At 45.3% G+C, this 17,533-nt stretch overlaps 1 protein-coding gene across 4 annotated transcripts in view; it reads right to left on the reverse strand.

The window, feature by feature from the left end:
• The window catches only part of LOC127002010 (hemicentin-1-like), a 251,350-nt gene that overhangs the window by 184,162 nt on the left and 49,655 nt on the right, over positions 1-17,533 (reverse strand). For all 4 annotated transcript variants that reach the window (XR_007755636.1, XM_050867330.1, XM_050867331.1 and 1 more), the window contains exons 19-32: positions 15,839-15,985; positions 12,381-12,512; positions 11,284-11,434; positions 10,949-11,076; positions 9,587-9,737; positions 7,073-7,191; positions 5,839-5,988; positions 5,375-5,503; positions 4,125-4,243; positions 3,294-3,402; positions 3,000-3,172; positions 1,344-1,506; positions 331-475; positions 50-192 (exon numbers count right to left, since the gene is read on the reverse strand). Coding sequence is in view for 3 of the 4 variants with exons in the window: in XM_050867330.1 (XP_050723287.1) it covers positions 50-192; positions 331-475; positions 1,344-1,506; positions 3,000-3,172; positions 3,294-3,402; positions 4,125-4,243; positions 5,375-5,503; positions 5,839-5,988; positions 7,073-7,191; positions 9,587-9,737; positions 10,949-11,076; positions 11,284-11,434; positions 12,381-12,512; positions 15,839-15,985 (1,959 nt within the window). In the remaining variant the exon portion in view is untranslated. The remainder of the gene's footprint in view (positions 1-49; positions 193-330; positions 476-1,343; positions 1,507-2,999; positions 3,173-3,293; positions 3,403-4,124; positions 4,244-5,374; positions 5,504-5,838; positions 5,989-7,072; positions 7,192-9,586; positions 9,738-10,948; positions 11,077-11,283; positions 11,435-12,380; positions 12,513-15,838; positions 15,986-17,533) is intronic.

Here is a 17,533-nt window from a genome sequence, read left to right on the forward strand (position 1 = left end):
GTAAAAAAAAAAAAAAAATAAATAAAAGCTGAGCTGCCACGGCACTCACTGAGGACGGAGACGTTGAAGTGCTTGTGCTTCATCCCCAGGCTGTTGATGGCGGTGCACTCATACACGCCGGAGTAGTGGCCGTCAACCTGGTGCAGCCGCAGAACTTGTCCACTGGCTGAAGTGTCGTACTGCACGCCTGACCTGCACGGAGAAAAGTAGCTCTACAGGCCACACAGTAAGGAACAGCTCACAGCACTAACTACTGACATTCACTGGTCTCTTTGATGACCTCAGCCCAGTGGTGGCACAGGTGAATTATATTTCCTGTTGTGTACGCACCAGTGTGAGAGAGGCAGCCCATCTTTCCTCCAGGACACGGCCGGGGCAGGCGAGCCAGACACACGACACTCCAGCTCAGTGTCGCCGCCACTCACGGCACTTACAGGTCTCTCAAGGCTCAGCTCATCCTCAAACATTGGTGGAGCTGTAACAAAACAAACAAAAAACATATAATTTTGAGTCACGTCAACTGAAGCTGCATGGAAAAATTAGTACAAAAAGAAAACATTAGTAAAAACTATTGAGAGCACCTGCAGTCATTGTTTATGTAAAGCTTGTATCTGGTCTGAGCCAATATCAAGAGGTTTTCCAGTGCATCCATATTACAAGTCTGTGCCTTTGTTAACCCCTTGACTGTGAATTTCCTACAAGAAGACCTCAACAAGCTGCAGGAATGGAACAAAAAGTGGCTGCTACAATTCAATGAAGAAAATGTAAAGTCCTGCATCTTGGGAGGGGAAATCCAGCACACCAATACCACATGGGAAACACTCCACTAGCCACCACAGAGGCAGAGAAAGACCTGGGAGTATATGTTATCAGGCTACCAGTGAAGGAATGTCCAGCAAACCAATACCACATGGGAAACACTCCACTATTCACCGCAGAGGCAGAGAAAGATATGGGAGTATATGTTATCAGGCTACCAGTGAAGGAATGTCCAGCACACCAATACCACATGGGAACACTCCACTATTCACCACAGAGGCAGAGAAAGACCTGGGACTATATGTTACCAGGCTACCAGTGAAAGCCAAATTCATTCCAATCGCAGCGGACGGGTTAAGGTAGCTACATTCCTTTATTTTTTAAGCTAGTTCTTTGGTCTCACAGTGATGGTGCAATTGCTCTTTCATCTTCCACCAATCCCAATGTTGCAATCCCCTTTCAGTGCTTGCATTTCCATCCAAAATCCAATAACTCATAAAAGAATTGGTCCCACACTACTTCCAAATGACAACTTCCTAATGAGAACTATTGTGACGCTATAATGCCTTTGAGAAACTACTTACTCAAAACTGTAACCGAGAAGTTCCTCTGGTTGTTTCCGGCTGAGTTGGAGGCCGTGCAGGTGTAGAGGCCGGAGTGCTCGGGCCCGACAGACTGCACTGTGATCTGACTTCCTCCATCACTCACGTGGGCCGCAAGAGGAGAGCCGTCATGATACCAAAATACCTGCAACAGAATGAAAGAATGACTACTCTTGGCCACCTTGCAGTCATTTAACCCGGCAGCAGTGATGGGCCAAATTTGTGGCTCTACCATATAGCAGCAACGGGCCAAATTTGTGACATGATACAAACCCCCCAAAATAGATGATGCATAAACTGATCACAAATGCTTTGACATATATTATGAAATGGTTTGTGTGAGTGATGATTTTTTTTCTCATTTTTCTCGCTTAGAGGGACCATTAACCCTTTCATTGCTAAACGCTCGCAGTGAGCGTTAGGCGTATTTGCTGGTGGCGCTAAACGCTTGCCGCGAGCTCCACCCACACTCAAATCTCCCGCGTATGAGAGTGTTCCAACACTAATTCTCACAACACAGGATTGCCAATTGAGTGAGTTCTTCACTAAATTTGGGGGAAAATCATATCAGCCCAGCGCGGCAAATTTCCGGACGAGTAACTGGTGGATGTTCTTGCCCAATATAGCGGCATTTTTGCATAGCTCCTATCACCTCCTATCACCTGACTGATTCTTTGACCAAATAGTTGTAAATATTGCAGTTGGCAATACTCCCTTGCCAGAGTCTGAAAGAGAGATGTCCGCAGTTACCTCAATATGGCTGATCATCCCGCACGCACCGACGTAAGTGTTAACATTCAACACTCCCTGAACGTGCATGTACGTTCGCAAGAGAGGCATACATAACCGACTCCTATAGATCTGGACCTCTTTCCAATGGTGTTTTTGGTTTTTAGCTGTGATGAATAGCTTTTGAGATGCAGAGGTTAAAAGAGAGCCCCATTGGGCTGCCTGACTGCGCCTGAGGGGATAGTCGCGTCTGCACCACGCACAAGGAAAGGGTTAAGAAACATGATCCCTGCTGCTACCGGGTTAATACAGGAGGTAAATCTCAAGGCTAATGAAAGCATTCTACTCTACTTGCTAACACTTGGTCTAGTCACAAGCTGGATTCAAGATCACCACCCAATACCTTCCAAAAATAAGCTGAGAACTCATGTGATGGATTTCTGGATATAGCTGGAACCTCACACCACACCCACACAGCCCCAGGAGGCAGACACAACCCCTGACTAACACCCAGTACCCACCCAACACCTGGCCCCCATTCACTGCCGGGTGGAGAGAAGATACAGACTCAAGGAGACGGCCCATCTATCTCCACTCTGGACCTCTCAGCTTTGAGGTGAGTGTGCTAACCACTGCACTATGGAGCCTCACATGGTCCTGAGCTTGCCCACGAAAAGTATGCAAGAGAATGCTCCCAAACTGTGGCCTTGGGTTCCCTGTGGTGAGTGTGCTAACCACTGCACTACGGAGCCTCACATGGTCCTGAGCCTGCCCATGAGAAGCAAGCAAGAGAATGCTCCTGACCTGTGGCCTTGGGTTCCCCGTGGTGAGTGTGCTAACCACTGCACTACGGAGCCTCATATGGTCCTGAGCCTACCCATGAAAAGTACGCAAGAGAATGCTCCTGACCTGTGGCCTTGGGTTCCCCGTGGCGCTGCAGTCAAGGTGAAGCTCCTCGCCCAGCTCCAGCTCTATCTCAGGAACGTGGAAGAACTGACTGAACCCCGGGGCCACCAGCACCTCCAGGGCGAAGGACAGCTCTGTCTCACCGGCGTCATTCTTGGCCACACACTGGTACGTGCCTGCAAGGGGGAACACTGCACACACACTCCACTCCAGTGCAGTAACACGCAATACAATCAAGTAGATGAATAATGCAGACTCCAGGAATGGTTAAACATTGCCTAGTGAATGGAGACTTACCATTGTCACCAACAGAGACCTCCAAGATGTGCAGCACATGGCCATTCTCCTCAATAATGAGGTGGGTGAGGTCTGCCCGGTCCTTGCTGGACTGCAGGGACACGCCGTCCTGGAAGACACGCGTTACAAAGCCACACTTCATCCTTATAAGAAAGACATTCAAAATTGGAACGCTAATAAAAAATTGATGAAAGTGACTTGGAAGAAACTATGTGGACAGCCCTGGTCAATTCATTCTACCTTGTGAATACCTGTCAGCCCATCAGTCAGCCACTCTCTTGCATCCTCAACGCCCCTCACAGGTGGTCACCACTGGCAGACACTGTACTAATTTTCTTCACTCTTTTGATATGAACAAACCACCTTAGAACATTGACCTTTATTCATGTATTCATATGTCTGCTGTATTCTTTACCTTGACAAGGTGTATTTCCCACCATGCTCCCTTCCCTTGCTCTGCCTTTTGGCCCTTCCTACATACACTGTCTCTTTGCTTTACTTCTGCACCAAACACTGTGGACTGAGTTCCCACATGGCTGCCCTTCCTGCACCCACGGCTGCCCTTCCTGCACCCATGGCTGCCCTTCCTGCACCCATGGCTGCCCCTTCCTGCACCCATAACAATACTGACAACTGGAGCACAATAAGATGTAGTTATTCACAAAATGAGGTGCTGTAATTGGATATTCTAACTTTTTTCCTCAACATGAAAACTCATCATCAATATATTTCTCTGACTTCTCTTGTTCCAGTAACAGACCATTATTCCCAACAGAAAGACTAGGGCAGCACAGAGAACATGAGAGCAGTGTGATGAAGCCTGGCGCCTACCTTGAGCCAGGTAATGGTGGGGCCGGGAACAGCATCTACGGGACACCTGATTGTTACTTCCTCTCCTTCGATCACCATGGTGGTGTCATGCCAGTTCTGTGTTAAGGCCCGAGGAGGAACTGTTAGAGAGAGGAGGAGGGAATGCAGCTGGCATGAAACTTGTCCTAAATGGAGGCCGTCCCTAAATGCTATCCACTCTACACATGAGCCCTTCCCTTCCCTGAGGAGGCAGCACATTGGTGTGGGTGTGTCATGGGGGGTCCCATTCACACAGCTACTCCTAATGGGTTCATCAGCTATTTAAATCAACATTTGATAATCTAACCATCTAGGTTTCATGACAATGTTGCTTTGGTTGCTAATTTTTATATTTTTATGCTGAACTTGCTGACTGCCTTCTTATCCTCCTCCATGGCATCACTGAACAAAACTTTCCACTAAAGTTTATCTGCTAATGCAAGAATGAACTCATGTCTTCATCTTTCCATCCCTCTCTACAGTGTCCAGCCTGCTGATGCAAGGACTGGCCATTGTCTTCAGTCCTTCATCCCCTTCACAGGCAAGCTCTGGACAAACCTTCCCTCACTGTTTTCTTCTTCCTGGGACTCCAACTCTTTACAGCTGAGGGTGTTGATGACCTCTCCTGCAGCAGCAGCTGCCACTTCTTTCCAATTCCTTCATGGAAAATTTTCATGACATGTCGACCCACATTTGTCCTACTAAAACCTGGTTTGGCATTGGGGAGCTGACAGGTAGAGGAGAACATTACACTTTATAGTCAACACAGTCAGTGCATGGAATACAGGTTTGTAAACTGCTTGCTTGCAAACCTGATGTGGTCTGATGTAATTCCTCCCTATGAACCCAGCAGTAAAGAGTAAGGCCAAGGTTTCTCCAGTGTAAGACCACTCAAAGGTAAGTGTGTTTTCCCCACCCTCACATATATAAGGGATGAAAGAGCAGCTTCCTTTATATGAGGGCCAGTGCCATATGGAGTAGGGCAGCAAGTGCCATCCTCCACTCCCTTTACCCTTCCCAGCCAAGGCTGACCAGGCACCCACAGAGGCTGGGAGGGCCTTGGGGCCACCCAATAATCTGGAAAACTTGAAGCTAAAGGAAATTCAACCTGGCTCACCAGCATTGTAGTGAGGTGGTCACACTAACACCTGAGCTACAGCATCCTATATAGGAATACTTAATTACTTAATCACCGACACTAAATTATCAAGGAAAATGTCTTCTATACTCACTGAGCACCTCCACCTCATAGTCAATGTGGGCTTCTCCAACAAAGTTTGTGAGGGTGCACCTGTAGCTGCCCGAGTGTTTCGGCGCCGCACGGCTCACCTCAACTGTGCCGGCACTGCTTATGCTAAGATCTGGAACATGTTGAGAAGTACATTACTTAATCTCAACCATGCCAGAGCAAGTTATGGCGAGATCTGTGACAACAAATTAAACACTCCTTTATTTAATCAATGTGCAGTGAAAGTGTCCATCCAGCCACCAGCCAGAGATGATGCCGTGCTTGCCAATGCTCCAGCCCTAAACCAGTGCCAACCACCTGCTGCCCTTGACACATCCCTGCCTTAAAGCATCTCTAACTGCTGTACCAAAACTGAATAGCTTTGAACTGGAGTGTTTGTGTCTACGGCATGTAAAGCTAATGCCTGGGTGGGTGGGTGTAGAGCAGAACATTTGTGTATCAGCTTGCCTGGCGTGGGAAGGAGTCTTGTCCCGTCCTTGGTCCAGGCTTTGCTTGGCGCTGGGTGGGCCTCGGCGTGGCAGGGGAGGGACAGCTGCTCCCCTTCAACCACTCGTGTGTCGGGCCGCTGCGCCGCCACCTCCTCCAGCGCGGGAGCATCTGTGGTGCAGGAGATTCACTTCATACAGAGCCCTGTAGCTTTTCTTAATCATTTTAGGCAGAGGAGTCAGGCAAAGGCTAAAATATACAGAGTAAAACATTCACAAAACACTGCTCTTATAGGGAAATGTATAGATGATGACTGACTGGTCCATTTTGGTTAGTCTTGCTACTCTTCTCCTGAAAGAGTTATAGCTGTCATAACTAAAAAACTGTCCAGTCTTCTGTCATGAATTGCATCTTTTTCTTAACTTTATATTTTGCTTCTGAAGAGCTACAGAAGTTCTTTATTTGCCTGTACTTTCATTAATCATGTCCTCTAAATGTGACTGTGATCCTCTTCTTATGCTGAGAGATTCATTTCTTGTCTGTTTTCACTCATCCAAAATAAAAAAATGGTCCCTTTCTACCCCATTTCTGGTGGACATCTCTGAGCAGCCAAATATCTGACATGGACCACCTTAACCCCTTGACTGTGGATTTCCTACCAGAAGACCTCGCCAAACTACAGGAATGGAACAAAAAGTGGCTGCTACAATTCAATGAAGAAAAATGTAAAGTCCTGCACCTTGGGAGGGGATATCCCCCATACCAATACTACATGGGAAACACTCCACTATCCACCACAGAGGCAGAGAAGAGAAAGACCTGGGACTATATGTTACCAGGCTACCAGTGAAGGGATATCCAGCACACCAATACCACATGGGAAACACTCCACTATCCACCACAGAGGCAGAGAAAGACCTGGGACTATATATTACCAGGCTACCAGTGAAGGGATATCCAGAACACCAATACCACATGGGAAACACTCCACTATCCACCACACAGGCAGAGAAGAGAAAGACCTGGGACTACATATTACCAGGCTAGCAGTGAAGGGATATCCAGCACACCAATACCACATGGGAAACACTTGACTATCCACCACAGAGGCAGAAAAAGACCTGGGACTATATGTTACCAGGCTACCAGTGAAAGCCAAATCCGCACCAATTGCAGCGGATGAGTTAAAAATAGCTCCCTGGGCAGAAACCAATGCTTGTTTAGTTTCACAGCAAGTTTTCTGCTTCGTACTTACAGTTGACGTTCACCGTGATGGTTTTTGTGGCCTCCCCGACAGCGTTGTGAGCGGTGCAGGTGTAGACGGCAGCCATGGCGGGCGTCACACTGTTCATCAGCAGGTAGCCGGGGCCTGGCCTGGGAGGATGTCGTGGAAAATAAATCACACTAATAACAGTAATACCAAGATGCAAGGGAGCGGTGAGTAGCAGGCTTTTTTTTTCTACACTCTTTTTGTTGCCTTTGAGCCATCTGTTGTAAAAAAAATAAAAATGTGTGTCTATTTACAATGGGTGGCTGCCAGGCTAAACGCTGGTCTTGCTCACAGAGAATTTTCAACTAAAGCAAAATTCTCTCCTTCAGTGATACTTTTGCTTAGGGAAACTTTCAATATGAACTCAACAAAATCACAAATAGTAGAGGGTATCAGGTATCAGGACACCTCTTCTCTCATAATTGACTGCTCTTTCGGCCACCTCTTCAGATTCTTTACAGGAGCAGCGAGTAGCAGGCATTTTTTTTATTGTTTCCTTTTTTTGTGTGCCCTTGTGCTGTCTCCTTTGCTGTAAAAAAATAAAAAATAAAAAGTTGGAGTCAGTGTCACAGTCGGAGTCGCCTACTTTTTGCCGGTGTCAGAGTTGGAGTCGGTAAAAATATCTCCAATTCCTAATCATTTACAACACGTGTGATGTGGTGTGGCTGGGTGTGGTGTGTGGTGTGGCTGGGATTGATTTGCCTACCACTGTACTGCAAAAGAGGGGGAGGGGGAGAAGGGTGGAGTCGGGGTCAGAGTCGCAACCTTAAAATTTCCTAGAATCAGAGTTGTAACCTTAAAATTTCCTGGAGTTGGAGTCAGAGTCGTAACCTTTAAATTTCCTAGAATCAGAGTTGTAACCTTAAAATTTCCTGGAGTTGGAGTCAGAGTCGTAACCTTAAAATTTCCTAGAATCAGAGTTGTAACCTTAAAATTTCCTGGAGTTGGAGTCAGAGTCGCAACCTTAAAATTTCCTAGAATCAGAGTTGTAACCTTAAAATTTCCTGGAGTTGGAGTCAGAGTCGCAACCTTAAAATTTCCTAGAATCAGAGTTGTAACCTTAAAATTTCCTAGAATCAGAGTTGTAACCTTAAAATTTCAAAATTTCCTAGAATCAGAGTTGTAACCTTAAAATTTCCTAGAATCAGAGTTGTAACCTTAAAACTTCCTGGAGTTGGAGTCAGAGTCGTAACTTTTTATCTATGCCCCCAAATTCCTGCCACTAACCACCTGGGATTTTTTAGTCACCGCCGAGTGGCCTAAGACTACCCACATGCTGTCCTGAAGACCATTTTATCAGCCCGGACTCTAGAAGAAGCTGTGCAGGTGAACAGTAATGCCAAGATATTTTAATGGGGAAGAAAGGATGTGTGTATTTATGACGTAATGCAACAGGTTAAATGGTGGTCTTGCTCACAGAGAATTTTCAACTGAGGCAAAATTCTCTCCTTTAGTTACTTTTTTTCCAGGGAGACTTTCAATCAGAACTTATCAAAACCACAATTAGCAGAGGGTAGTTATGTTGTGTTTTTTTACGGCAAGCAAGGCAGCTCAAGGGAAAAAAAACAAAAACAATAACAAAAGTCCGCTAGACGCTACTCCAATGAAAGGAGAAAGAACAAGAGGCCAGAAGAAAGGTCAGTTAAGGGTGGAGAGGTGCCTTGATACGCTCCTCTTGAAAGAATGAAGGTGTCAGTTAACTCTTGCATAAGGGATCTGGATAGAATAGGGATGAGCAAGAGTATAGAAAGTCATGTGCAGCAGGCCATGGGAGGGGGAAGGCATGCAGTTAGTAAGTTCAAATGAGCAGTCGGCATGAAAATATCGATAGAAGATAGACAGAGATGCAAGGTAGTGGTGGAATTTAAGAGGTAGGAGATTGTCAGTAAAAGGAGAAAGGCATGTGTTTAGTAAGTTCAGATGAGCAGTCACCATGAAAACATCGATAGAAGATAGACAGAGATGCAAGGTAGCGGCGGAATTTAAGAGGTATGAGACTGTCAGTAAGAGGAGAAAGTCATATGTTTATTAAGTACAGAAGAGCAGTCAGCATGAAAATATTGATAGAAGGTAGACAGAGATGCAAGATAGTGGCGGAATTTAAGAGGTAGGAGACTGTCAGTAAGAGGAGAAAGTCATATGTTTATTAAGTTCAGATGAGCAGTCAGCATGAAAACATCGATAGAAGATAGACAGATGCAAGGTAGCGGCAGAATTTAAGAGGTATGAGACTGTCAGTAAAAGGAAAAACGCATGCAGTTAGTAAGTTCAGAAGAGCAGTCAGCATGAAAAAATTAATAGTAGTCAGAGATGCAAGGTAGCGGGGCAATTTAAGAGGTAGGAGACTGTCAGTAAGAGGAGAAATGCATGCGGTTAGTAAGTTCAGAAGAGTAGTCAGCATGAAAATATCAACAGAGAGACAGAAATGCAACGTAGCGGCAAAATTTAAGAGGTAGGAGACCGTTAGTAGGAGGAGAGTTGATGAGGTGAGACACTTACTGAAGGTTGACTGTTTCCTCCACGTCTTCACCGTTCTTCCTCCAGGTGACGTGGGGCTGCGGGTGACCTTGAACCTCGCACGGCAGCTTGAGGTCCTGGCCGGCAAGTACAGTCAGGGTTTCATCGCCAGGAGGGAAAATTTCAGGCCTCTCTGAAAAGTGAATTGATTTGATACTTCACCTCTTGACTGTAGATTTCCTACAAGAAAACATCACCAAGCTACAGAGATGGAACAAAAAGTGGCTGCTACAATTCAATGAAGAAAAATGTAAAGTCATGCACCCTGGGGGGGAGAAAATCCAGCACACCAATACCACATGGGAAACACTCAACTATCCACCACAGAGGCAGAGAAAGACCTGGGAGTATACGTTACCAGGCTACCAGTGAAGGCGAAATCCATGCCAATCACAGCGGATGGGTTAAGAAGGCTCTCAAAATTTTAATAGAGGAGCAGTTCAACATAGTAAATCCGTAATGAACACCACTGAGTGCCAGGAATCGAACCCAAGCCTGCCAAGTAGAAGCCAGGCAGCTTACCAACTAGGCCAACGATGAGCTAAAAGGTCACCGCACCAGAAGCCGCTTCTGTGGACTATACCTGACGCCCTCGCCCCGCACTGTGGACAGAAGGTACAGGTGACCCCGCTCACACCCACGGCCCATCGGAAACGCTTTTAATCAACCCATTATGGCACATACTTCTTGAAAGCATTTGACAGAATCCACCATAAATCTTTGCTGTCCTACATGACTTTCTAAAGATTCTGCTCCTCTCTCTACATCTCAAGTGTTCTTTCTAGCTGATCTATTGCTAATTTGGTACAGTTACTCTTCTAAATATATATATATATATATATATATATATATATATATATATATATATATATATATATATATATATATATATATATATATATATATATATATATATATATATATACATTGTAGTTCCTCAGGGATCTTTCTCTCACAACTAAACACTTCACATACAGCAGATCCTCTCTCTGTTCAACTCAAGACAGGTACCAAAGAAATTAAAGAAAAATGAAGCTGTTATTTCAATGAGATTTATCGATTTGGCACTGATGGGACCTTTTTAGCATGTGTGTGTGTGTGTGTGTGTGTGTGTGTGTGTGTGTGTGAAGGAGTCATGTCCCAAGTACTGACGCATCACACTCACTACAATGTGAACCAGTATTCTTAGAAGATAAGGCCATTAGAGACTATGTATATTCCCACCTTCAAGGGTAGGTTTGGCAGCCCTGTGGGGAGGAAATACCCTGTGCAGGCCCCACCCAATCGGACTTTTAGCCGAGTCAGACAATAAGTGGAGTGTGTGCTGTACAAAATTGCGCTCACCGTTGACTTGCAGGAGCACAGGGATGTTGGTTGTGCCGGCAGCGTTTCTGGCCGTGCAGACGTAGGTGCCTGAATCACCCACCTCCAGCTGCCTCACTACCAGGTTGCCATTCTTCATCACATGCACCCTGGTGGTGAGAAAGAAAATTATATATGTTACAAATAAAATAACTTTCCATGGTTTACAATGGTTACATGTTAAAATGGCTTGGCTTAATGACATTCTCACTCAACAATGATCTTTCTGTAATGGTTTTGGGTCGTTACCCGTCACCTGCCTCTGTTCAGTGGCAGCGTGGAGGCAAAAGTCACATTAACACTTCCCTTGTGCCCACCTGTGAGACTTTGCAGTGAGCGACTCCCCGTCCTTGCTCCAGGAGAAGGTCGGCCTGGGGTCAGCCTTGACGGGACACTTGAGCCTGGCCGTGTCCCCACTGAGGGCCAAAACGGTCTCTTCTACCTTCCTTGCTTTGGCTCTCGGGGGAACTGAAAACACAAATGTTGTATACGTTACAGTCATAAGTAAATAAAAATCTATTTTCTTAACTTGCACACGAGTACACCTGTGACCTGTCCCCCTTACTTGCAGGGGGACATAGACCCCAAGGAATAAGAGATTTCCGCAATGTTTGATATGCCCCAAAAGCCTCCAGACCCCTCCTAAAAACAAATGAGGGCAATTTTACACACAAACTGTACCTAATCGAGCATTTCCATTACCTGAATGCAGCATAAAGCTTCATGTGTAGCATCATTCATCAGCTAAACACACTATAAAGTGTACAGTAATTTACGTAAACTTTTTTCATTTTATGTTTTGCCTACGGCACCAGCAGGCTTTCTCAGTTGGGCCCGATGGTTGGCCCCAGCCCATTATGGCACAGGCAAGTGTTTATAGTGGTGCCACATTGCCTGGCTCATGCTGTCCCCTGGATCTCATCTTTGTTCCTCTTTTTAAAGAGAATCTAGAGTCTGGGTTGATAGACGATCAGCAGGACAGCACCTATGTAGCACCTAGGGTAGTTTTGGGGCACTCGGCGGTGACTGAAAAATCCCAGCTTGTGGCGGCGGGCAGGGCGTGAGCCTGGGCCATCACTGTGAGGTGCTCACAGCGGAATCTGCCATTTTCTTTTCAGCTTAAAGTGTTTAAGCGTATTATACCATGTGAATTATTTACTAATGAATATAGGTAAATATCAAGTAACAAAAAATATGAACTAGATAACAGAAACTGGATCATAACCAACATGAAACTACAAGAAGTTTGTTCCGTGTTAGGGTTGGGCGTAGAAGTGCCATCACTGGTGCTGTCAGTGCTGGCTACACCACGCAGTGCTGGTCCTGAGCAGTCTGTTGCAGTATCATGTCGTGACTTTTACATGAGCATATAAGGTACTGATAAGAGGCAGAGTAATCCCAAGCCATTACTCACCCAGCACGGAGAGGGTGAGTGTGAGCGAGGCGTTGCCGGCCAGGTTGGCGGCCACACACTGGTACTTGCCCTCGTCCTGCGCCCTCACCGATGGAATGCTCAGCGACCCGTCAGGCTCTATCACCCTGCCATCTGAAAAGAAAAAGATAATGCAAGTTCCTCGTCTGAAATCCCTTAAGATAGAAAATCCAGCAAGTATTGACTATTGTTTTTCTTCTTGATTAAAACAGCGTTTTACACAGCACTCTTAACCCTTTCATTGCTAAACGCTCGCAGCGGGCGTTAGGCGTATTTGCTGGTGGCGCTAAATGCTCGCTGCGACCTCCAGCCGCACTCAAATCTCCTGCGTATGAGTGTTCCAACACTAACTCTCACAACACAGGATTGCAAACTGAGTGAGTTCTTCACCAAATTTGGTGGAAAATCATATCAGCCCAGCGCGGCAAATCTACGGACGAGTAACTGGTGGATGTTCTTGCCTAATATAGCGGCATTTTTGCATAGCTTCACCTATCACCTGACTGATTCTTTGACCAAATAGTTGTAAATATTGCAGTTGGCAATACTCCCTTGCCAGGGTCTGAAAAAGAGATGTTCACAGTTACCTCAATATGGCTGATCATGCCCCACACACCGACGTAAGTGTTAACATTCAACACTCCCTGAACGTGCATGTACGTTCGCAAGAGAGGCATACATAACCGACTCCTATAGATCTGGAACTCCTCTTTCCAGTGGTGTTTTTGGTTTTAGCTGTGATGAATAGTTTTTGAGATACAGAGGTTAAAAGAACCCCCCCATTGGGCTCCCCGACTTTGCCTGAGGGGATAGTCGCGTCCAGACTGCGTGCAAGGAAAGGGTTAACCCTCTCGAGCACGATAACGCATTTTGCATCATCAAGGGTAAAAAGTCCTGGCGCACAATGATGCAAAATGCGTCATAAACTTTAAAAAATTGATTAAAAATTAAGTCTTCGGTGAAAATGCGTCAAATTTGGGAGCGTCATTTGTTGGGATAAGTTTCTTAATGGTAACATATGGCAACCTTTCTAAGGAGCGAAGATGAGGAGCTTTGAGCGATTTTTATTTGTTAGCCTACTCTGACGAGAGAGGAAAAAAATAGTTTTCTTGGTGTAACTCGGGAAGTGATAGGTGTATGAGGATTTTGAGGATACCATAAGAATCCTCACTAAATTCTGCTTCGAAACATATATTTGGCAAAAAAAAGTTGGCCCACAAAATTTCGAGCCAGCAAGTGGGGAAGAGTTGGTACTTCGGATTTGTTGTATACAATACTCTATACGGAGACTTGAAACAAGTCTGTATTATTTATATATTATATTTTCCTCTTTTTATTTGCGCATGTTCTAGTACAAGTCTTTATGAAGCCATTGATACCAAATTTATTGGGGTACGATAAACAGTAGAACCCCACTTAGCGCGAGATCAATTAGCGCAAACCGCAATTAGCGTGAGCCACCATCTACCAAGAAAAAATTAATTAGCGCGAAAGCCTCAGTTAGCACGAGCAGCCACCACGACTGAATTTTGAAAATTGCACCAAGCCGCCATGATGCGCAGTGGCCTGGGTGGCCTGCCTCACACCACAACACAGTCCCCCGCCACCACTTCCCACAAGGTCCCAGTCTTTCATGCTTTCTAACGTCATCCTGCCCCCCCTGGCCCCCCTCGGAGGCTGCCTGCATCACCTGCCGCCTCCTGCTGGGGGCGGTGCACAGCTCGCCACCCGTGTGGCGCCGCAGCAGCCACTGCCGCACTCCATGTCCCGGCCCCACCGCCGCCTCCGCTACCATTCTCAGGGCGTCGCCAGGGGCGTGAGCTTCGCCGCATCAGCCCTGCGGGGCGTCACTATTACCTGCCACAGTGGGGCAGATGAGGCAAGGCGTCACTATTGATTGTGTGGCCACCGTCACCGTAACACGCTCGATAATAACGAGTGTGATGTCAGCCTGGCTGGGCATGACGCCCACACCCTGCCCGCCGAACCTTTGCTGGGGCCGAACTCTTGTCACACCCACTTGCTGCTGCCGCTAACGCCGCCGACACCTTGGGCCACAAGAGTCACCATCACGGCTCGATAACTGATGACTGTGTATTTTGAGTAATTATCAAACCCAAAAGTCAGACCCATGTGTGCACCAAATAATTTTTTTCATATTGGTTACTTTATTCAATTAACGCGAATTTAGTTAGCGCGACCGCATTCATCCACCTAATTCTCGCGCTAAATGGGGCTCTACTGTATCTGTGAGGGTAAAATACGTCCGGGAATGTAGAGTATCGTGGCGGCAAAAAAAGGCAGGTCGGGCCTGAGAAATGCATGGTGAGTGGAATAAACTTATTGGAAACTTACGGTCTGCGAGAGGGCTAATTTGTCCCAGCAGTATGCACCATCTTGGGTTTAATCTATTAGTACACTCCCCCCCCTGGGACCTGATAATGTTTTCTGGTGGCTGCATCAGCCAACACATTCATTACACACACCACACAGGACGTCCACCACCACCTGTGGCTTTCATTCCTCTTCACTGACCAGCCTGGTGAACACACCTACAAGCTTGCTCCAGCCTGTGATTTAGAGCAGCTTGTTCAGCCTCCAACATGTACCTCTGACCACCTTGGAGACATGCCCAACATACCCAACTAGCCACTTCATACCCCTCACCAAAGGGTGGGCAAACTCCGGCCCATGAGACAGATCCAGCCAACAGAGGCCTGGCATCTGGCCTGCCACCCTGCTAAGCATTAACATAGCAATGCAGTGCATGAAATCCCAGTCAAAAAAATAATTTATGTTTGCTGCACTATTATTTAGGTAAAGAACACATGCCTTATGGTGGGCAGTGTCCAGAACAGGATGCAGGACACATTACTGTACATGTGCAGGTGTACACTCACAGTGGCAGCAGTGGGAATGGTTCCACAACACATGCACAGTGTCAGGAGTTATCAGCCTTTTGTAAGTGTGTGTGTGTGTGTGTGTGTGTGTGCATGTGTGAGCGCGTGGCCTTGTTCGAGTCATTGTGCGGTTTGGCTGTTTGGTGCTTGAGCGTATCGTTGATTCCTTGTTGGGTATTTCTTGGGGTTATCACATTGTTGGGGTGAATTGGTTGTGGGCTATTCCAGCTGTGAAGCAGGAGCTTCGGAGTCGGAGACCCGCTCGAGCACCTGCCCTCGCCTCTACCTGATCAGCCACTTGTACTCTGCCCGTTACCTCTACTGCCGACACCTGTCTGTAGATGTGCTGCCTTCTCATTTCTTGTTAAATTAAAGAGGAAAAGCTAAGAAGACTAGTCTCCCTTACTGCCACACCTTGACAGCACAGTATTGGTTATGTCAAGAAATTGTGAAGAGCAATTCATAATTAATAGGATATACCTTTTCCTACTCCATGAAGTACATATCCTTACTCTGTGAAGTCCGTGGTGAGTTCCATACCTGTGCCAGGGTGGATGGGTGAGTCCTCAAAGAGCCAGGTGATCCGGGGCGGAGGCTGGGCCATGACCACGGTGCAGGGCAGCCTCACGGGGGAGCCCTGGGCCACCTCCACGCCGGGCACCGGTGGGGACGCTATCAGAGGTGCCACTAGCAGATAAACAACACACACAGCATGAATGGCCTCCAGTGATTAATAAATAAACTGATGCTTACATTACATATTAGTGTTATGTACAGTCGCGATATGAAGTGATGTCGCCGCTCTAAAAATGTTTTGTATGAGAGCATTTGAAGGTAACGGAAGTGATGTGTATTTATTGTTTATGTTATAATGTTCCCTTTTAATGATAATCTATAATACGTTGTGATGTAAAACACGGTAAAATAACATAGTAGTACCTGAATTACAATTATACATTCATTTGTTTTAAAAAATGCAACTGCAAATGTCATGTGTTGTCTTCAGTGCTTAAGACAACCTTGAAATGATTTAGCTCACGTCGTTTGCTTATCTTAGCAAAACAGTTGTTATATGTTGTTCAGATTTAGGCTATATATATATATATATATATATATATATATATATATATATATATATATATATATATATATATATATATATATATATATATATATATATATATATATATATATATATATATATATATATATCATTCCATGAACTGTTTTCTGCAGTTATTAATACACGCACAGTATGACATTTAAGGGAATGGACAGTTACTGGCATTACTTTGCGTTTTATTGATTAAGAAACGATCAAATAATAAGGTTTCACATTAAACACCTTTTATTCACTATGATAGCTTCTTATCATAAGCATGGGCACTGAAATATATAGTAACATTGCTCAGTAACGATGATGAATGAAGAATGCCTTCATAGGTAGGGTTGCCATATCTGAACTATCAAAATTCCAGATGCCTCTACGAACACTCGACCATAGCCTAATGTTTGGCAACACTACGATTACCTGCCCATAACCACAACCACCACCCCCATTTCAAAGCCATATATTCTTATTTCCCCACCTTCCTCGATTATTCTATGGCACTTATAAGCTGTGGGCATGTTCCGTTGATCACCTCCAAGCATTAGAAGTCTACATGAAGCTTTTGTCATCGATATATAGACAAAGAAAGGCAATGATGTTTGCGATCGGAGGCAAAGAGTGAGGAGCTTGGAGTTACAAAACATGACTATTCTGAAGCTATTTATTCTTATTTTTCCATCTCCGACTATCCCTCGGTAGTTATAGGCTGTGGGCATCTTCCCTTGATCACCGTCATGCATTAGAAGTCCACGGAAAGCTTTTGTTATCGTTATGTTGACCACGAAAGGCAAAGAGTGAGTCAGGGCTGAATAATAGGTATAGTAAAATGGTGCGCAGGCGATGACGTCATCATCAAACGAGAGTATAAATTAAATAAATTACGCCATCCTAGTTTAGGATATCGACTAATTATGCATGTCCTATATATTGTGCATATGTTAGATTTAATGTTGTCAACAATGATCATGAAAAGAATATTTTACTTAGTTTGAGTAATATGTCGATATTTGGACTTCATTTGACTTGTTCCTTGCTGAACGAAAACGTTTCGTGCCAAAATATTTCGACAACTCTTTGTAAGACATCATTGAATATTTCTTTTCTATTTTTTTCTAGCTTGTAAA

Source organism: Eriocheir sinensis, chromosome 22 (genome assembly GCF_024679095.1).
Source record: "Eriocheir sinensis breed Jianghai 21 chromosome 22, ASM2467909v1, whole genome shotgun sequence".
NCBI classification, from domain to species: Eukaryota; Metazoa; Arthropoda; class Malacostraca; order Decapoda; family Varunidae; genus Eriocheir; species Eriocheir sinensis.